General features: G+C 38.1%; 1 protein-coding gene across 1 annotated transcript in view; it reads right to left on the reverse strand.

Moving 5' to 3' along the window:
• Positions 1–23,029, reverse strand: part of RASA2 (RAS p21 protein activator 2) — a 121,332-nt gene that overhangs the window by 81,459 nt on the left and 16,844 nt on the right. Inside the window, exons 2-3 of the mRNA XM_068974270.1 lie at positions 12,529–12,646; positions 7,622–7,725 (exon numbers count right to left, since the gene is read on the reverse strand). Coding sequence (XP_068830371.1) covers positions 7,622–7,725; positions 12,529–12,646 — 222 coding nt within the window. The remainder of the gene's footprint in view (positions 1–7,621; positions 7,726–12,528; positions 12,647–23,029) is intronic.

Below are 23,029 nucleotides of genomic sequence, written 5' to 3' on the forward strand. Positions count from 1 at the left end.
CCCCCGTCCCTGGTATTCTCCAGGCAAGAACACTGGAGTGGGCTGCCATTTCCTTCTCCAATGCATGAAAGTGAAAAGTGAAAGTGAAGTCGCTCAGTCGTGTCCGACTCTTTGCGATCCCACGGACTGCAGCCCACCAGGCTCCTCCGTCCATGGGATTTTCCAGGCAAGAGTACTACTTAACCAATAATGCTTCTAAAAACTAGAGTAGAAATTTAAGAAATACCTGTTCTATTTATGACTCACAACACAGATCAGTGGAAATACATCTTTGTTACAAGTGCCTAACCAAAAGTTAGTTCAAAGGTTAAAAAAAAAAAAAAGCCCGGAAGCAAGGACCCTCTTCTCTTACTTTACGTCTCATGTGTCCATGGTACTCACTGTCACAAAAGAACTGAACGGTTCGTATCCTCTGGGAGAAAAACCCTTTTCTGACTAGCTGTATAAATAAGCCATTTGTTGTTGTTGTTGTTGTTTTTGCCATTTGTTGTTAAGTTGAGAAAAACCTGCAATTTTATTCCCAGCTCTTACTCTTATCAAGTTCCTTTTAAGGTATCAATTTGTAAAATGTAAAGATTTGGTTGCATGAGACTAATCAGTCCAAAGAAGCAGAGAAGAGCATAGGATCTCAAGAAGTCAAAGAAACTGACAAAGCATGACAGAAAAACAAAGAAAAATATTTGAAGTCATTAGGTATTAGGATACCAGCCAACACATTCAGCATTTCACTGGGCAATATAACACTTGAAAAAGAAACGTCATCAGCCCTAGGGAATCAAACAGGACAGAGAGGAGTTACAAAGGGAAGGAGGGAAGGTAAATAAATAAATGAATGAATGAGAAAGGTTGGAGGGTAAAGGAGAAGGGACTTCAGAGAAGGAAGAAAGGAACAGGGAGAGGAGGAACAAGTTTCTGAAATACAAGTAAGACCTAAAAAATCATTCCTCATTCTTGTTGTGAGCTATCCTTAGTTAAACAAGTTATACAGCAGCTATTAAATACAAAATGTAAGCAGCCTGATTATAGCGGAATGAGCACCGAACTGAAAAGAAAAGCCAAAATTTACTGAATATCTACCGGGGAGTAAACATTCTTACACATGTTGTTTAATCTTCGTAGCAATCTTGGGGGTAGATGGTATAGTACAGATGAGGAAAGCTGAATGATACTAAAACCTGCACACTAACGAGTGCTAGAGCCCGATTTCAAAACCTAGGTGCTCCTGTTCAGGTTCTTCCAACAGACAGTAATTCTCACCTGACTGTCAATTCTGTTACTTATTAGCTCTGTGATCTCGGGGGATTTATTTAAACTCTACATCTCATTTACCTCCTCTGTAACAACATTCAGTTCCAATGATCTTAAAAACTTATTCTGTGCATCCTTATGGTCTCCAACAGTGTTTTAATGTTTACTATTTTAAACAAAGGTAACTCATTATTTCACTAGCTATGAGATCAGCAACATCAAAAATAAACAAATAACCCCCAGTGCTTCACACTAGGTATGTCTGGAAACCATGTTTCTTGACACAACTTTGAGGACCTGGGCTCTTTTGAAAATAACTTTTATCCAGTCCTATTCTCTATCTGACAGCTAATTTATGTCTTTGGGAAACACTGTTTACTTAAGGAAGTATATGGTAAAATCATGTATAATTTATGGAGTAGTCATTTCAACAGTTTGCTTAAACTGGGAAAAATCTCTTAGGAATAGAACTTTTGACTAAACATTTGCTTGGCTCTAAAACTCAAAAAAATAAAATTAAAATAAACAAGTAAATAATTAACCAGTCAACCCAGGAACCAAATACAAAACACATTATTTAAAGGTACTATTTCATTTCCCCACTATACTGACAAACTCATAGACAGAAAAAGTTTAGACCAGATATACACACATTTATATACAAGATGCTGTATCAGTTTCTTAAAATCAGACAAGGAGAGAAAACACAAAAAGAAATGAAGGAACTGTGGACACAGAAACCATCTTTGTTGGTCTCTAAGTAAATATATATATATATTCTTAGCTTTCCAGTACCACTTCTAGGCAGCATTTTCTTACCATTCATAAAAACTGTGTTCTACTAGGGCCCCATTTTTAGATGTAACATATTCTTAGAAATTTCATCCTGATACAGATCACTAACTGGCAACATCCTGATGGCCTTGTTCCTACTTGATTACAAGTAGAAATGATGAAAGGGTAGATAAATGTAGGGATAAGTGTGACTTCCTATATAAGATGAAAAAAAACCAGAGGACTGAACAAATTCTGGCAGTATCAGTAACAGGCAACACTTAGGTACCTTAGTGTACAGGGTTTAGAATGATTCCTTTTGGTCTCTGTGGCAGACTGGTATATTAACGGCTTTCAAAAAAATCATACTTCCCTGGTCTGTGCCATTGTGTTATCTCCTCCAGCAGTGACTCTGAGTGTGGCTATGCCACTTACTTTTGCCAATGGATACCAGCAAATGTAATGCCAGTAGTCTTAATACGCATGTGCAGTAGGACTTGCCCTCAACATCATTTGGAGGGGGAGCACATGCCAGCACCAGCCGTCAGACACATAGATCAGATCATTCAGCCCAGTCAATTAAGTAACTGCATGTTACTGACTCCAGGTAAGACCAGCAGAAGAGCCACCCCACTGAGCCTGGCCCAAACTGATGACCTGCAGGATCATGAGCAAATACAGGATTGCCAAATTAAGCCTCTAAGTATTAGGGTGATTTGTTATGTAGCAATAGATAACTGATACAGTTCCTATGCAAACAGACACAAAAGTGTAGCCTTAAGCTATTTAAACAGTAGGTTTGACCTAAGAGCTAAGTAAGTGCCAGCAGAAATGACAATTCTAATGTTGAAAAACACATTAGCTGTCTTAAACCCAACCTCATTTTATAGGTGAACGAGGCCTAAGAAGGTACAGTGACTTGCTTAAGGTCACAAAGCCAGTGAGTGGTAAGAGTCATAAATGGAATTCAGGTCTCTGATATCCTAGCGAAATTCTCTTACAACATTCTGAATCAAGAGGTAAGAAATACAAGTTAACCAGTCTACCATGGTTCAATTGTTTGAGCCTAGATCCCTCTGAAAACTAAAATAATTAGAAAATATACATTAGGAGGTAAAATGTATATGTTTAATATTACTAGGATCCTTACTGGAAATGGAATTTTTTCTTAACAAGTTTTTCTCTTCTCTTCTTCTCGCTTTTAAGGGAAGAAGACACTATATCATAGGACAACACATCACACAATGACTTTCAAAGCCTTACTTTTACAATTTCCTATATTTTTGTAACATGGTTCCTAGGTCTCAAGTTTTCAATTAATCTATAATCAGTTTTCATCCTAACTGTTCTGGCATATAAAAGTTTCTAATACAAAAAATTATGCCCCATATTAATAACAGTTGTTACTTCCAGGAAGGGGACCGGGGGTGGGGTGGGCAGTCAGTGACCAAACTTAATTGTCTGTAATATTATAACTAAAAATTTTACAAAAAGAAAAATATTCTTTTTTTTTTTTTTCCTAAGGAATAACAACTTTATTTGGAAAGGCGGCAAACTAAGAAGATGGCAGACTAGTATCTCAAAATAACATCTAATCAGGGTTTAGATGCCAGTTTCTTTTTTAAAATTAGTTAACTGATTTATTTATTTTTGGCCGCACTGGATCTTTTGCTGCACACAGGCTTTCCTTCACTTTAGTTGCAGCAAGCAGGGGCTACTCTCTAGCTCCGGAGCACAGGTTTCTCAGTGCACTGGCTTCTGTTGTGGAGCTGGAACTCAGGCTCTAGAGTCTGTGGGCTCAGCAGTTGTGGCACATGTGCTTAGCTGCTCTGAGGCACATGGGATCTTCCAGGACCAGGGATCGAACCCATGTCCCCTGCACTGGCAGGCAGGTTCTTAAACCCTGGACCACCAGAAAAGTTCTCCATATATCACTGAACAATTAAAAATAAAAAACAAATAAGCTCTTAAAGCTATCCAACCAGTACACATTCTTAGATCCTCTGAAGTTAAAAAGATGGTTCTCTCAACTTTAGCTCAAATTTAATTCTCAGAAAATGCTATGGTACTATTTAGCCTACAACTGGGCAAAGACTTATAAAATAAATGAAAATATCAAGATTACCTTCCAATTTTAAAGGCTACATACGTCCTTTGTTTACTTTAATAAAAGAAAAAACAAAAATTTCTACATTTAGTTAAGATTTTTTTTTTACAGTTCCTACAGCAAGTTATGACCTTCTGATACCACTCCACAAAAGATTGATTTTTACTTTAAAAAATAAATTTTTTTTAAAAAAAGCAATTTTTGGAGATAATTATAAACCTCAACTAAAGGCCTTTTCAAGAAATACTATATGATGACTATGAGTAAACAGATAGTGAAAATTACAAAACATTTTCTTAAAAAGTCACAGTAGTCAATCAAAGATACACACTCTCTCAAGTGTTGTTAATAATCACCAAAAGCCTCTATCAAATCTTGTCTTTCCATTAAGAGATCTTCTTGCTTTCCCTCCTCTCTCTCTTCCAATCTTCCTGATACACTTATCAATCTTCACTAAGGCCTCATTTCCCCTGTAAGCCTCCAGAAGTGCTCCTAGGGCAATTTCATTCATTCCGACAGAGGCTTCAAGTTTCACATAATGCTAATGATTCTCAATATCACATCTCCAAACATCAAATTCAGATTTTTTCTGTGAGCTTCAGATCTGTGTTTCCAACAATCAACAAACATGTCCACCAAGATGCTCCCCAGGTAATGCAAGTTTAACCATTTGTAACCAAAGTCATCCTCTCCCTTTCTCATCCTGAATGCTCTTTATCTCAGTTAATGACAGCTATTAAAACAAGATTATTTTTAACTCTTTCCTTTCTTATATCCCCCCTTTATCTCCTCAGTCCCTAAATCCCATGTGAAGCTATTCCTATGAAGGACATTCCCTCATCTGCATTTCCACTGCCATTGCCCTATTCATCTCATCTGATAACAGCCTCTTTGATGGCCTCCCTGCCTCTAATCTCTATTCTAAAACATAAATCATACATGATATATTTAAAGCAGATTTTTCATACTTTAAAAATATGTGTATATATAGTTATATATATGTATGCTAAGTCGCTTCAGTCATGTCCTACTCTATGTGACCCCATAGACGGCAGCCCACCAGGCTCCCCAGTCCCTGGGATTCTCCAGGCAAGAACACTGGCGTGGGTTGCCATTTCCTTCTCCAAAGCATGAAAGTGAAAAGTGAAAGGGAAGTCACTCAGTCATGTCCGACTCTTCACAACCCCAAGGACTGCAGCCCACCAGGCTCCTCCATCCATGGGATTTTCCAGGCAAGAGTACTGGAGTGGGGTGCCATCGCCTTCTCTGATATATATGTATACACATTTTAAATATGTAATCTATGGACACTGAGTTTATTATTGTTCAGACCACAGGAAGTTGTTAAAATACACAAGTATATTCGTATATACAGTTACACATAATTTTTAAAAGGTTCCTGATTCTTAAAAGGTTAAATTGTCTACAGAGTAAAGTCCAAATTCCTTAGCACGGCTTTAAGTGTCCATCACAACTTGGTCCAATTTACATTCCCAGATTCACGTTCTACCAACCTTGGCCTAAGTAATTTACATATATCAGCAGATACACCACAAATACAACTCACCTTTTCTTCTCTGCTTCTGCTAATCCCTATTATCTTGAAACTTCTTTCTTTTCCTACCTAGGTAGTCTCTGTTAATTCTTCACCAAACAATTAACTCTTCTTTCCTCTATGCTCCCAAGTACTTTGTTCCTACCTCCAGTACAGACCTTATTAAATATATTAGTGTTAACCAGCCAGATAACCTGGGAGCAACTTGAAATTTATTCACCTTAATATTCCCACCTTTTGTATACCATAGACAAGTATTTAAGGATGGAGCCTTGGGATGATCTATAATTAAGGGTTTGCTGGACAGAGAAAAGTCTACATATAAGTAAAGAAGAAGTCAGAAGGAAGATAATTAGGAAAATACAATATTATTAAACTGCCTTTTCCTTGGCTTTCAACAAGTTGAATAAGCAATCCAAAGAGTCTAATGTGACACAGAGGCAGATGAGGTGTGAAAACTATGAAATGCCTTCTGCGACAGAAGAAAAGTATTTGCTATGCATATAGTTGACAAAAGTTAACGTATTTATCAAATATGGAGGCATAAGAATAAATAAAATTCCACCCAAAAGAAAAATAAGCAAAAGAACTAACTAATTCACAGAAGAAAAATGTAAAAGACCAATAAACATATAAAAATTCCTCAAATTCACTAGTAATCAGAAAATACAGGTTTTAAAGAATCAAGTATTACTTTCACTGATCAAGTCAGGAAAAAAATTTTCAATAATATCCAAGAACAAATTTTCAGTGATAATTTCCAAGGTACAGTGAAATGATTATGCCCATGTCATGTTTGAGGGAATGTAAATTAAGTCAAAGAGGAAAAAAAAACTGAATAAACAATACAGTATAATAATTAAATGCATGAAGTAAAGAATGAGAAGACACAAATCATTAACTGTAGCTATTCTTAGGCAGAATCATTACCAGTACCTTAAAACATGTAATAATTTTAGAATTAAGAAAAAATATTACTGTTTTTAAAAAGGTATTTTTAAATGATTTTGGTAAACTTCAAAAATGAAGTCAGGTTACAGTGATTTAAAAAGAAAATAAGTAGTAAGCAGAAAGATATAAATCACTTGTTCAGGAGTTCAACAGTAAAAGCAGAAACAAATTAGATGGTAGTCAAGAGGTCAAAGTTAAATAAAGCTTAATCATTTAAACTGCAGGTGATGAGCATATTTGAAACTGGAAAGGAGAGATGGAGATGATGAAATTGAGGGCACTAAAGAGAGAAAGTAATGTGTGTAAATGAAAGACCTCTACCTGTTATTCAGAGACAGTGGTGCAAAGGCCACAAATGTGACACATATGTGGCCAGTTAGTTCTGTCCAAGTTGATGCTCACGGATCGTACCTCAGGAAATTATTCAAGAAACAGAGTTACTGGTCACCAATACAGCCAGAGAGAAAACATGTGATCAGATTAAAGTGAATTATTATTACTTCTATTAGGAACACTTCAAAAACAGCTGTTCTGTGGTAGGGATCAAATACTGTGATCTTTGTATAAAAACATTCTTTGAATCATTCAATGATTCTTGTACTGATCATTCACCAAATTTAAGGCACTCTGGGAGTGACAGTCTCTGCCTTCATAAATATATATATTCAACTAGTGCATCTAGATGTTAAACAACAAACTGATGAACAAGTATAATGAATACTACAGAAAAGGGACCCATCAGGCATTATAGGAATATATGGCACCATGACTAGAGGGAAAATGGTCATGTCAATTCCCTGACAAAGTGTCGCCCAAGTTGAGCATACAAATTAAAAGTCAGATCTGCAAATGAACATGAAGTCTACAGGGAAGGATTAGAAGTTTGAGAGTATATTATTCTGTTGTTTTCAATACTTTATACTTAGAAAAAGAATGAATATAAACACCAATGTTGTGATTAAAAGATAATTATGAATGGTACATACCTATACGAAGGTCTCTTTGTAAAACATTCTTATCATAAACATAGAAAGACAAATACTGGAAAGTTCTTGGAATCTCAAAATAAAATTCTTCACTGAAAAATGGGCTAGAGAGAAAAGAGGGAAAGCTCATTAAATTTAAACTCAACAGTGTCCTCATATGTTTAACAAATTAAACCATAAAGAAAAACATCAAGAATTCCAAAATAATTCTCTATACTAAGTTTCAAGTAAGCCCTGTACAAACTAAGCTGAATTTCTGAAAGGACCTTGACTGCCAGGTTGGGCTCGGAACAAACAGATTTTCTGGAGTCCTGTGGGCAGAAGATCCAGTAATTGCCTGAGGTCATGCTCACCTTAAAGTGGACACAGTTGAGAGCTGAGGACAGTGTCATTCACACTATTATCTCAAAAATATGCAAATCACAATAATATATAATACCTAAAATGAATATGGTTATGTAAAATGTTCTTTAAAACATATTTTTAAAAACTAAATTAGGCTATTTTTAATCAGCTTTATTGAGGTACAAACCATATAACATGTAACTTAAAGTACAGAGGTTACTGACTTGTGATAAATTTCTAAACCTGTGTAGCATCCATCCCAATCAAAATATAGGAACATTCTAACTCCCCACAAAGTTCCCTCTTGTTTCTCTGCAGTTACTCCATCATACCTGCCACAGGCAACCAGTGATCTGATTTCCGTCATTAAAGATCTATTGTAAGATTTCCTATAAATGAAATCAAATAATATGTACACTTGCATCCAGCTTCTTTCACTCAGTTTAATACCTATGAGATTATTTTCCATTTTGCTGCATTTATCTTTAGTTCATTTCTTCTAATTGTTGGGACAACAGAATATTGAATTGTTGAATATTGACTGTTGAATATTCCACAGTCTATTCTCCTAGTAATGTCATCTGAGTTGTTTCCAGTTCAGGCTATCAAAAATAAGGTGGCTATGAACATTTTTATAAAGCTCTTTAATGCTTTCAGTTCTTTTGGAGAGGTAACTAAAAATAGAATTGCTGAGTTAAAAGGTAGGTGAATTTTTAATTTATGAGAAACTGTCAGACTGTTTCCAATGTGGCTATACTATTTTACACTCCTACCAGCAATGTATGACAGCTCCAGCTGTTCCACATCATTGTCAACTTTTGCTATGGGAAGTTTTTTTAAATTAGCTACTCTACAACATTATAACTCAACTATACATCAATTAAAAAGTAATTTTGAAAAAAAATTAGCTATTCCAGTGAATGACATGATAAATGCTTACACCTGTGTAATCTCTACCCTAATCAAGATAAAGAACATTCCATCTCCCTAGCAAGTTCCCATGCATACTCATTCCCTCCATACTGTCATGGGAACCAGTGATCCGATTTCTATCATGACACATTATGTTCAAGACGCATAGAGACAGAAATATACAGACTATATTTCCTTTATGAATAAGGATGTTGAATATCTTTTCATGTGCTTGTTGCCCATTTGTATATAGGAACTGCTAGAGTCTCCGCCACATGTTTTAAAAGATTTGTCTGCTTTCTCATCGGTTTTGTTTTTTTTTTAAATAAATTCTGGACACAAGTCCTTTGTCAGAACATTTTATACCAGGTGTGGCCTGCCATTTCATTTTCTTGACAGTATCTGTTAAAGGGCAGAAGGCTCTGATTTTGACAAAATCCGATTTATTATTTCTCCTCTTTTATGATTGATGCTTTTGGCACCTAAGTAAAGAAATCTTTGCCTTCCCCCAAATTGCTAAGATTTTCTCCTACGAAAGAGCTTTTCTAAGTTCACTGTAAAAATGCTATTTTGATATTTAAGTTTTCCTAGTAAGACATGAATCTCTGAAACACTAGTCAACATCCTTTATCAAGAGTACCTCTTTCCTGGTAATGTTTAAAGAATTAAAAAGGTATGTAAAAAATGTCACCATAAATTACAATCTCTTCAGGATGTCACAACTTAAAAAGAAGATGAAGTGCAAACTAAATGTCTCTTGTGCTGTGCTGTGCTTAGTCGCTCAGGTGCGTGCGACTCTTTGCCACCCCATGGACTGTAGCCCTCCAGGCTCCTCTGTCCATGGGGATTCTCCAGATAAGAATACTGGAGTGGGTTGCCATGCCCTCCCCGAGGGGATCTTCCCAACCCAGGAATTAAACCGGAGCCTCTGGCATTGCAGGAGGATTCTTTACTAGCTGAGCTACCAGGGAAGCCCAAATGACTCTTAAAGAAGTAATTTCTGACCCTATCCAGGAAACAGTTGACTCAGCTTCTCAGTTATTACAAAACCTGGTCAACTTCTGTCAATATATTTTTCACTTCAAATTCTTCACTACAACTACACTTCAAATTGTAACCAAAATAAACTTTTAAAAATTGGTCTTTCCAAATAATCTTTTTAATTAGTCTCAACACAGAAGTTAATATAAAACAACTGTTAGGCAAAGACGTGTAGGTATTTTTCTTCTTTTTGTCACTTTATAAAAAATTATAAAATTGATTAATTTCCTTTATATATCATGTATCCACTCTCAAATACTATTTTTAAAACACATTCTAAAGCCAAATAAGAACAAGATGAAAATTATTCACTAAGTCACCTGTATCACTGTATCATCACAATCTCAACAACCTAATCCCCACATCTGGGTGCCCACGTCTTTATTTTATAAATAAGTAAGTTAACTAATCAATCCATTTGAGAAAAGTTAGGTTGTTAGGTTGGTGAGGAGCCGTGACAAGACTTACACTTTACTGTTACCACTGACCTATGATTATGCGTATCACCCCCAAGGAAATCCCTGGTGGGGGAAGAGAAGCACAAGGTACGAGAAGTATTGCTACTCGGTGTGTTTATAGATCTCCTACTTCTCAAAAGGACTGAGACAGAGATTTAGGAGTTATGGGTTTCATATGTGACTCCTACTTACCTGCTATGAAATTTTATAACCAGACTACCTATAAAAACTGTAAGATTCAGAACCCATAACAGATCTAAATGATATCTACTGTCTTTTGACTTAACAGCTTATCACAACATTCAGAAGAGTAGAAACACTGAAATGAAAGCAAGGTGAGCAAGGGTTCATACTACAGATTCTTTCACCCTGTTTCTCAAGAATGCTAGGAGGCACCTAGAATCCAAAAAACATCTAGTCTAATTGTATTGGAATGACCTAAGGTAACCATTGACAGCCTTAAAATAGCTTCCAAGTGGCTATGAATCTAGAAAAATAACTTAAGGTGGACAGGTAGCTCAGCTGGTGAAGACTCCGCCTGCAGTGCTGGAGACCCCGGTTTGATTTCTGGGTCGGGAAGATCCCCTGGAGAAGGGACAGGCCACCCACTCTAGTATTCTTGAGCTTCCCTGGTGGCTCAGTCAGTAAAGAATCCACCTGCAATGCGGGAGACCTGGGCTCGATCCCTGGGTGGGGAAGATGCCCTGGAGGAGGGCATGGCACCCCACTCCAGTATTCTTGCCTTGGAGAATCCCCATGGACAGAGGAGCCTGGTGGGCTACAGTCCAGGGAGTGGCAAAGAGTTGGGCATGTCTGAGGGACTAAGCAGCAGCAGCAGCAAAAACAACTGGTTTTATCATTTTCCCCAACACAAATACCTGGCAAGGCAAGGGTTTAAAACAAAAAGTAAGCTAATTTTAGTTCCTCATTTACGAGGCTATGTAGTAGAAACTAAACAAGTATTCAACTTATTGAAAATTACTAGTTTTATATATCACTGATTTTTATGTGATATGTAATCAACATACATTAAGAAACAAACAGTTTCAGGTTCCAATCTCAGTTTTGCTTCTAACTTCCTTTATTAAATGTGCAAGTTATTCAGTCTTTTGGTGACTCAGTTTCATCATTTATGTAAATTACAGAATTCTAATAAAACATGGCAGGTGATTTATGATTAAAGATGTGAAGTATATTCAAATCTTCTTGGGCTACTAAATATTTCATCCATCATATGTTCATTCCAACAACTCCTGATTCCCTTATTTTAACTTTCATCTCTGGACAAGACTGTATCCCTCCAGCACAGCTCTGCATTAGAATTATATCCACAAACACTATTAAAGGGAAGAGGTGGCACATTTCAATTTTATGAATTAGAATTTACTATGATACTCTTGCAGTGCTACTACACTTCCAAAAAATGAGAAATCTACCTAAGAGCTCATTCCCTTACAGTGCACTGCTTAGTTAAGTGACTTATATAAACGTTAAGGGATAATTTATTCTCAAGAAAAATAAAATTATGATGTACTTTGAGAAAATTTCAAATAAGTGGGCAAAATTTAGCCTAGAGAAAAAAACTGAGGTATTGGTGGTTGTTTCCAAAAACTTCAAAGACTATCATGTGAAAGATGGATTAAACTTGTTCCCCATATATCCAATGACAGAATTAGGAACAATTAAAAGGAAGATACATTTTTGAGGCAATGAAAAGCCACATGAAAGCAAGTACTGCGTCCATCTTGTTTTCGTGGATGTATGAATAAATAGCGCCCAGCGAGTAGGTTTTCCTTTTGATAGACATTAACCGACTATATCTAAGAGCTTTCCAAGAGTCAGAATAGTTTTAAGACCTAACAGGCTGCTTAGGAGGCAGTGAAATCCTTGGTCACTGGAACATTAAGCAAATGCCAGATGACGACTTGTCAAAAATAATTGTCAGGAGGAACTAAGCATAATGGATTTGGTCCAGCTCAATGAACATTAAGGCTCCTTCAAACTCTGAGATTCTGTAATTCAGAAACTAAAAGGAAAATAAAAGTTTCAGATGAAGAAAAAACTTCTTGATGATAACAGTCAGGAAAACATATAAAAGTTATCATTCAATATATATCATATTAGTGATAATTTACTAATTTTTTTACAAACCTTAAAGATTTTTCAACAACTTGGGTACGATAAACTTCTTCCTGGTCCAAATTTATGGTGCAGAAACAATCTCTCATCTTGTTGGGTCCAAGATATGGCAATAAATTTTTCGCTTCACCTGTTGGCACAAAAATTAAAACTGGTGTTAAATATCACCAGCTGCTTCATGCTAAACTTTATATGGGATGCATTAAATGAAAAAGAACATTTAAGATATAGCACAGAGAATAGTATTAGTGATTACAGAAAGATAATAAACTTGCTATAAAATAGTCTGGTGAGACGGAGGGGAGGAGCTGTGTGTAAAGAGGCATGTGAGATCATGTTATACCACTGGATCCCTGGTCCCAGGAAAGAGCAATGCCCCCGACTTGTGCTCTCATCCCGTCCCACTGGCACCACCCCAAGGACTTGTCTCCACAACTAATCCCTCTTTCCTGTATCATTAATTGTCCTCTCTACTGGATCATTACCATCAGGTCATAAATAAACTCTGGTATTTCCCAATTGTAAAAACAGCACAAAAAAGAAAAAAAATCTCCTTTGATTCCACCTCCCCCTCATGACATCATTCCATTTCTAGACTCCCTTTCACAGCAAAACTTCTCAAAAGCAAACATCTACAGTCACTGTTTCTAATTCCACACCTTCCATTCATTCTTCCGTCCAATCAGCTTTTAACTCCATGACGACAATGAAGCTGCTCTAGGGAGGGTCACCAATGCCTTTCATATTGCCAAATGCAAGGATATTGCTCTGTCCTCATCATACCTGATCTGGCAGCACTGTTTAATAAAGTGAAGGCTAACATCTCTCCTTAAAACTCATTTTTTTCTTGGCTTCGACAACACAGTATTTCTAGCTTTCTTCCTACATCACTGGCCCTCTGCTGACTTCTTTCCCTCCTCACCTCTAAATGTTGCAGTGCCTCAGGGCTCAGTTCTGGGCCACCTTGTCTTCTTTCCCTAAGCAAATTCCTTCAGTATATGGTGTTAATGCCCATGCCTCTCAGAGGCCTGAGGTCATTTCCAGGCCTGATTTCTCCTCCTCAACACTAGATGTGAATATTCAACTGCCTCTTTGAATATCCAGTAGAGTTCTCCAATTTTGTAAGTCCCAAACAAACCATCTGACTTCCTCCCCTAAAACCCAGTTTTGCCCAGTCTACCATCATCTTCCTCTCTTTCTCTCACCTGCTCCCCATACTTCCCACTCCCACATCCAGTCCATCAGTAAATCCAGCAGAACTCCATAATAAATCCCAAATGAAACCACTTCTCCTTGCCTTCATCAGTATAATCCTACAATTCACTCTTCAGCAAGGAGTGTGATCTTTTAAACACAATATTCAGATCAATCACTCCCCTACTCCAATACCATCTGACTTCACCGGGGCTTCCCAGTGGCTCAGAGGGTAAAGAATCCACCAGGAATTCAGGAGACGCAGGTTTGCTCCCTGAATTGGGAAGATCCCCTGGAGGAGGAAACGGCAACCCACACCAGTATTCTTGCCTGAAAAATCTTGTGGACAGGGTCACAAAGAATCAGACTCAGATTCTTCCTGAGCAACTAAACAGAGAACAGAAGTCAATCCATTTCTAAATTCTCTTGGTCTATCCAGCCCCACTCAACTGTCCTCTCTTTGACCTCTTCTCCTCCCACTCTCCCCAGTGTTCACCCTCTTTCCATTCATCAACCATGTCAAACTTGTTCAAGCTTAGGACCTCTGTCTGGAGTCCTCCAACCCATCTTCATAGGGCTGTCTCTTCCTCTCATTCAGGTCTCCGCGCAAATGCCACTTCCTCAGAGAAACCCGTCCGTACTATTCTATCTACAATAAATAATCCTGCTGCTGCCGCCGCTGCTGCTAAGTCGCTTCAGTCGTGTCTGACTCTGTGCGATCCCTTAGACGGCAGCCCATCAGGCTCCACCATCCCTGGGATTCTCCAGGCAAGAACACTGGAGTGATTTCCTTCTCCAATGCATGAAAAGTGAAAAGTGAAAGTGAAGTCGCTCAGCCGTCTCCGACTCTTAGCGACCCCATGGACTGCAGCCTACCAGGTTCCTCCGTCCATGGGATTTTCCTGCTATTGTATTCTATTTCTCTGTTTTCTTGATAGCATTTACCACTATCTGAAACTCTTCATTTTTATATCTGATTCCCTCATTCTTAGGGAGTTCTTAGCTACCTCATTTCAGGATCTCAAATAGTGACTGTCAACTACTGAGAAATATGTGCTGAATGAATATTAAAGAATCAAGTAAGACTAGTTTTAAAGTTCTTGTGAGAAGCGGGTGCTGAAATCAGACACCACTGTACTAAATTAGGAAAAAAGGTGGTAGGCATTAGGGAAAGAGCATTTCCCTGAGAATCATGAAACTAAGCTTTCCGTATTACCTTTGGTACTAAGTGGCCAAATGCCTTCAGATAAACCTGGGAAGAACAAGTTTTCCTGACAAAAGTCTGGGCTGGATAAACTCAGGTCTCTTTCTGCTTACCAACTTTAAAACCAAAGGCCATTTGAACCAATTTATTTTAAAGAAGTTTATCAGAAACTTAAGTACCTGTGAAAAACTCAATACACAAATGATTTTTAATTAAAATTAGAAAAATCAGGGAAAAGTCCCTCAGAGCCATCTGGGAGGTTGTCTCTCCTACTTAAGTCCTGAGTAAGTCCACTGAATAAAACATACTTCTCAAAAATTAAAAGTAAAATTAAGTAAAATTAGAAAAATCAATGGAAGAGCATCAGTAAGATACTGTTATTTAGTTCATCACTGAGAGATTAGAAAAAAAATCAAGTTACCATGTCACAGAATAAACATATTCATTTCAAGTCAAAATAAAGGAATCTAATCTTTTAAAAGACCCCTAAATTGCCCAATATGGGTTGGCCTTTACAAATTCACTAGTTTCCTAAAAAGCAAAAATAATGTATACCTGAATTTGTATCCATCCATTCTCCTCTTCCTCAAAAGATTACATGTCTGTCCCTATTATCCACAGCTCATCCCTCGACTGTGTTCTCTCATCCCCGTTTCCTCCCTCTCACTCTAGCACACTGCCCAACAATTTCATTTTCATTATTTTCGACCTTCTCTTTTAAGTCTTTCCTTTTATGCCTCCACTCTGTACAATCCAGAGGGTTTGAAGGTTGTTTTTTTTTTTTAGCAGAAAATCCACCTAGGTCACCATAAAGGGCTTGCAATGTAAACAAATTCGGAATTAAAATCATAATAAACATGCTCCATATCTAATGAGGGAATCTGGAATACTAAATCATTGCCCTTGAACATGTTGCTATTTCATTCACACCGGCGCAACTTGAGAAACTACACTGTATAAATGTACACATATTCCGCCACCCATCTTTTTAAGAGGGAAACGGGATTATTTTCTCTGCAGAATCCAATGAAAGTGACAGTATTAGATATTTACTCAGAATAAGTAAAAATTCAAATTCTACAGAATATATAAAATATAAAATGCGCTCAACATCACTTCATAGAAAAGTTGTCATAATCTTTGAATATCTGTCCCTGCTGTTCAAAATAAAGTAAAATCATCTAATCAATGCTAGATCACCAATCGACCACGCTAATATGTTAAGTCAACTTTCGAGTCTTTAAACTGTACCTCCAAACTACAGCAGTAACTGGCATTAGTCAAAATAATTAATTGCCAAATTATTTTAAAAAATCGAAAGTGTAGTAATTAATGTTTAGAGAATTGACAAAAATTATGCTGCACTCCATATATCTCTAAACAAAAAGATTATTTTAACAGCACACTCTTTATATTAAGCTACACACAAAGAAATGAGGAACTTGAGAAGATTATACTTGTCCTACATATGATATTTTCATAGGGTCTCACCGGTTCTAGTAAATTATTGTATATAAATAAGTGCATTGGTCGAAAAATAAACAAACAAAAAACTACTGCTCCTTAAAAGGCAAGCATCTGGAAAACTTATTCTATAATCTCTGCTCCAATTCTTCCCCTCCTACTCACAGCCTGAATCTGCAGTTTGGCTTCTGAACCTATTTCTTTACTATAACTCCCAAGAACACTAATAATATTTGTTGTTGTTTAGTCACTAAATCATGTCCGACTCTTTGCCACTGAGCCACCTGGGAAGCTCTATTAATAATACTGTGTGTGTGGATGTGTGTGTTCAGTCGCTCAGTTGGGTCCAACTCTTTGCAACTCCATGGACTGTAGCCTGCCAGGCTCCTCTGTCCATGGGAGTTCCCAGGCAAGAATACTAGGGTGGGGTGCCATTTCCTTCCCCAGGGGATCTTCTTGACCCAGGGATCGAACCCACAACTCCCACATTGGCAGGCAGATTCTTTACCATGGAGCCACCTCTGTGGTAATAATGTCAGGAAACTTTGGGCATACACAGACCATTAAATTCATCATACAGGTGGAGAACCAATTTCAGCTATTTTTTAATGTTTCATTATAAAACAATAAAAATATACTAAAATACAAACACTTCTAAGCTTCTCAACATTATTTCATGGTATTACTTGCAATCTTTCTCAATTTATCTGCAGCCTACGTGGTGATGGCTGGCCTTCAGCAAAATCAGGGTCTGCATCTGTGGTAGATATGGTGGGTCAGTATGACTTCCTGTACTGCAGAGACTAGAAAGCTAAAAACTACATTTCCCAGCCTCTCGTGCAGTTAGGGTTGTGGCTGTGATTTAAATTCCATCAATTAGATGCACTCTGGAAATTTGGAGGACAAAAGAGAATGGAGGTGGCATTTAGGTTGCTTCTACTAGTAAGCACTGTCATGGAGATGCCCAGGTTTTCTATAGCAGCACTTGCTGCAGTCCTGGTATCCAGTCACAGGTTTCACAGATATCAGGAAGGACACACAGCATCCATTCTGTCACACAGGTCGTGTGCGTGACAGCAGCAGCATGAGCCAGCAGCAGTGACAACCGTTTACTTGTCGCCGGCTGTTTCCTAACAGTGGCAGATTTCTGATCATGGCACAGGTGACAAGGTTCTAAAGACTAGCAGCTAAAAGTTACAATTTCCTAATTTTTCAGGCACCTTTCTGATCCTAAAAGAGGTGGTAACCCCCTTCATGGCCCCAATGCAATGTGGCTTTTGAATATTATTTTTGAAAGTTTAAGGGCTTCCCAGATGGTGCCCATGGTAAAGAACCTACTTGCCAATGCAGGAGACGTAAGAGATATGGGTTCAATCCCTGGGTTAGGAAGATCCCCTGGAGAAGGAAATGGCAACACACTCCACTATTCTTGCTGGAGAGTCCCATGGACAGAGGAGCCTGGCGGGCTACAGTCCTTAGGGTCGTAAAGAGTCAGGACACAACTAAAGCGACTGAGCACTTAAAAGTTTTACTAAAGTCTGTTCCTTCAGTCTTTCCAACAATTCTATGTAAGTCACTTAAAATCTTTTATTAAATCTCTTTCTGCTTACACTAGCTAGAGTTGATTCTGTAACCTAATCCTGACTAGCTTCTTTTCTTATCCTTTCTACCTTTTCTAACAAATCTAAAAATCCCATTTCATATTACTGGTCATCAGAGCTTGGTAAATCTTTCAGCTATTAATAGATGTGACTATCTGGATCAAACATGGACTCAGAAATTATAAAGTAATATCTCACTGACAACGACTTTTGTGTTCCATTAGACAGTGAGTTGAACAGCACAGCACACCCAAAAGGTGAAAGTGTCAACTTGAAAAGGGAGAAGGATAGATCCTGACTCTCTGCATGGTTGTTACTATCTGCTTTCAGAGAACACTTCTGCATTTCCTATTGTAGCATTTAGATGTGGTTTTTAAACAGTATGTACTAACACAAAAATAGAAATATATATCAGTGGAACAGGACAAAAACCAAGAAATAAGCCCATGCACCTACCGCCAATTAATCTCTGACAAAGGAGGCAAGACTACCCAATGTTGGAAAGACAGTCTCTTCAACAAATGGTGCTGGGAAAACTGGACAGCCAAATGTAAAAAAGTAAAATTAAATCATTCCTTATCTCTATACAGTTCAGTGGCTCAGTCGTGTCCGACTCCTTGCGACCCCATGAATCGCAGCACGCCAGGCCTCCCTGTCCATCACCAACTCCCGGAGTTCACTCAAGCTCACATCCATAGAATCAGTGATGCCATCCAGCCATCTCATCCTCGGTCATCCCCTTCTCCTCCTGCCCCCAATCCCTCCCAGCATCAGAGTCTTTTCCAATGAGTCAACTCTTCCCATGAGGTGGCCAAAGTACTGGAGTTTCAGCTTTAGGATCATTCCTTCCAAAGATCACCAGGGCTGATCTCCTTTAGAATGGACTAGTTGGATTTCTTTGCAGTCCAAGGGACTCTCAACAGTCCTCTCCGACACCACAGTTCAAAAGCATCAATTCTTCAGTGCTCAGCCTTCGTCACAGTCCAACTCTCACATCCATACACGACTACTGGAAAAACCATAGCCCTGACTAGATGGACCTTTGTTGGCAAAGTAATGTCTCTGCTTTTGAATATGCTATCTAGGTTGGTCATAACTTTCTTTCCAAGGAGTAAGCGTCTTTTAATTTCATGGCTCCAGTCACCATCTGCAGTGATTCTGGAGCCCCCCCAAAATAAAGTCTGACACTATTTCCACTGTTTCCCCATCTATTTCCCATGAAGTGACGGGACTAGAACAAAAATAAGCTCAAAATGGATTAAAGACCTACACAGACACTATAAAACTCCTTGAGAAAAACATAGGCAGAACACTCTCTGACATAAATCACAGCAATATCTTTTTCAATCCATCTCCCAGAATAATGGAAATAAAAACAAAAATAAACAAATGGGACCTACTTAAGCTCAAAAGCTTTTGCACAGCAAAGGCAACAACAAACAAAGTGAAAAGACATCCCACAGGGTGGGAGAAATATGTGCAAAAGATGTGATTGATAAGGAATTAGTCTCCAAAATTTACAAACAGCTTATGATGCTTAACAGTATCAAAACAAACAGCCCAGTCAAAAACGGGCAAAAAACCTGAAGACACATTTCTCCAAAGAGGACATACAAATGGACAACAGGCACATGAAAAGCTGCTCAATACTGCTAGTTATTAGAGAAATGCAAATCAAATATTTGCATTTGATTTGTGCAAATTGGTGTGAGGTATTACCTCACACCAGTCAGAATGGCTATCAGCAAAAAATCCACAAACAATAAATGCTGGAGAGGGTGCGGAGAGAAGGAAACCCTCCTACACTGTTGGTGGGAATGTAAATGACTACAGCCACTATGGAGAACAATATGAGAGGTTCCTTAAAAAAACAAAAATAGAGCTACCATATGTCCATATGCAATCCCACTCCTGGGCATATATCCAGACAAAAGCATGATCTGAAAGGATACACGCATCCCAGTGTTCATTCCATCACTGTTTACAACAGTCAAGACATGGAAGCAACCTAAATGTCCATCAACAGAGGACTGGATAAAGAAGCTGTGGTACACATATACAGTGGAATATTACTCGTCATTAAAAAGAATGAAAAGTGCCATCTGCAGCAACATGGATGGACCTAGACAGTGTCATACTGAGTGAAGTCAGTCAGAAAGAAAAGCGAAAATGTCGTATGACATCCCTTATATTTGGAATATAGAAAGAAATTATACAAATGAACTTATTTACAAAACAGAAAGAGACTCACAGACTTAGAAAATGAACTTATGGTTGCCTGGGGAGAAGGGATGGCTGGGAGGTTTGAGAAGGTCATGTACACACTGCTATGTTCAAAATGGGGAACCAACAAGGACCTATTTTATAGCACATAGAACTATACTCAATATTATGTGCCAGCATGGATGGGAGGAGGAGGTTCAGGGTAGAATGGATACATGTATATGTATGTCTCAGCCCCTTTGCTGTTCACCTAAAACTACCACAACATTGTTAATCAGCTATATCCTAATACAAAATAAAAACTTTGAAGACAAATGTGATTTTTAAAACATACTTGATAATACAATATCATGTCTCCATGAATTTGGAACTCTCCAGTTCTCAATATCTGAACCATGTGCACTATTTTGTGTACCTCCATCTTATCCTTAAATCTACACATCCTATTTTAACTCTATTAAGATTAAAGTGTTCAAGACATTCAATAAATTGCTAAGATACAACATTTGAGCAAGACAGCTGAAGTAATGGAAATAATTTTTACCTGCATTTGAATGAAAGTAGGAGATGTTTTTAGCTTAGTCTTCATTTTAAAAATTTTGTGCATATACAAAGGTAGGAACTTGTCCTATAAAGGCAGATGTATTATTGGCCCCACAGCAAACAGTATAGATCTGATTACATTTAGAAGTGTCGCTATTTCCTTCAACAAAGAATCAATTAACAGGAGGCATATTACTGACAAACAACTGTTCCTCTATGAAGAAAGGAGCCTGGCCTTCAAGCACAGCATCTTTTACTCTGTAACAAGACCATTTCTTGTTGAATTCGTAACTGGTACTCTTTAAGAGGGCTTCCCTGGTGGCTCAGTGGTAAAGAACTGGCCTGCTAATGCAGAAGATGACAGTTTGATCCCTGGTCAGGCAGATTCCCTGGAGAAGAAAATGGTTACCCACTCCAGTATTCTTGCCTGGGAAATTCCATGGACAGAAGGAGTTTTGTGGGCTACATTCAGTCCATGGGGTCACAAAAGAGTAGGACATGCTTAGCAACTAAACAATAGCTCTTTAAGAGCTTTTCTAGTCTACATGCCTTACAATGTAATTGTTAACCAAATTAAAACAAAAAAAAAACAAACCTCCTCTCTTAAAGCAAGGGTTTTAGAGATGAACTAATTCTCCACCGGGCATTTAAAACTTCTCCCTCACAGATGGGCTGCAAGTATGCCAAGAACACCTTCACGTGACAGACACATCCCTGGTTTTGTCCAACCATAAAATGAAATAGCCGCCTGTCCATTCATGTGATAGTAATTGTTTCCCTGCATCACTGAAATCTTATAACATCAAATACAGTGTATATAATAAAATGGTATATTTAGCTTGGATCCCCATTCTTCAGACTCTTGCTAGTTCCTTTTTTTAAATATGTTACATACCACTCCTGCTCAAGCCTTCAGTGGTTCCGCACTACCTACCACTGCCCGCCTGGCAGGATAAAATCTAAAACTCCTTAATCTGGCATAAAAATGGTTCATGATCTGGCACCATCTACTATTTAATCATAGCCCCACAAGTTATGCTCCAGCAGTACTGTACTTTTAGTTCCTTGAAAACACTGTATTCTCTCATGCCTCTGTACGTTTACAATGCTATTTTCACTGCATGGGATGCTCTCACCTGATCTTTTTCCCCACAAAGCTCTGCTTAAGGCATCTCTGTACAATCTTCCCTCAACTCCTACGTAGTCATGTCACCTTTTCCTCTCTTTCCTACTGCAACGTATCTGTGCTTCAACTATAAGGATCATATTGTATTGCACCAGTTCTGTTTCACTTAACAAATATTTATTAAGTCCCTACAGGATGCCAGGCACCTTTCTAAATACTGGGAATATAACAATGAATAAAAAATATAGGTCTTTGCCCACATGGAACCACTGTACAATCTAGACAGTGGAAACAAACATCATAAACTCTTAACCAAGTATATAATATTTATTGCCATGGAAGAAAATAAGGTGAAGAGACTTAGGGAGTGCCACGCCCAGAGGGGAGAGAGAGGGAGGACAGCAATGCTATTTGATACAGGGAATTGAGGAACGCCTTTATATGGAGATACTCGAGATATCTGAAAGAGGTCAATGAGGGAATGAGTCATGCAGATACCTAGGGAAAGACACAAGCAGAAACAATAAAATATGCAAAGGCCCTGACAGAGGATAATTTGGCATAATGAAGGAACAGCAAGGAGGCCAGTATGGCTGTAAAACAATAAACAAGGTAGGAAGGAGGAAACAGTAAGAGATGAGATAGGAGTGGGGAAGGAAGCAGGTTAAATAGGGTCTTGTGGCCAATGGAAAGTCTTAGGCTTTCTTGAATGAGATGGGAAGCCATTGAAGGATTATGGGCAGAAGAATGGCATGATCTAACTTTGTTCTAAAGGATCAGCAGAAGGAAAAGGGTGGAAGCTGGAAGCTGGACAGGAGGCTATTGTAATAATTTCGATTACAGTTAACTTAGACCAGACAGGCAGTCTTGGCATGCAAAGAAGTGGCCAACTGGTCATATAATTTGAAGATAAAGCCAACAGGATTACTGATATTTGGGATGTGGGTGGGTGTAAGAGGAAAGGGGGTCAAGGATCACTTCTTACAGAGTTTCAGCCAGAGCAGCTGGATGAAGAGAGATGCCACTTCCAGAGCAAAGAGCTCCTTGTTGGCAAAGAGAGGATACTAAGTCTGAGATGCCTTTAAATATCCAAGTGCAGATGTATAGCAGGCAAGGAAGTGCTGGCTAGAGATAGAACCTGAGAATCATTAGCAAGCA

The sequence above is a fragment of the Capricornis sumatraensis genome, chromosome 1 (genome assembly GCF_032405125.1).
Source record: "Capricornis sumatraensis isolate serow.1 chromosome 1, serow.2, whole genome shotgun sequence".
NCBI lineage: Eukaryota > Metazoa > Chordata > Mammalia > Artiodactyla > Bovidae > Capricornis > Capricornis sumatraensis.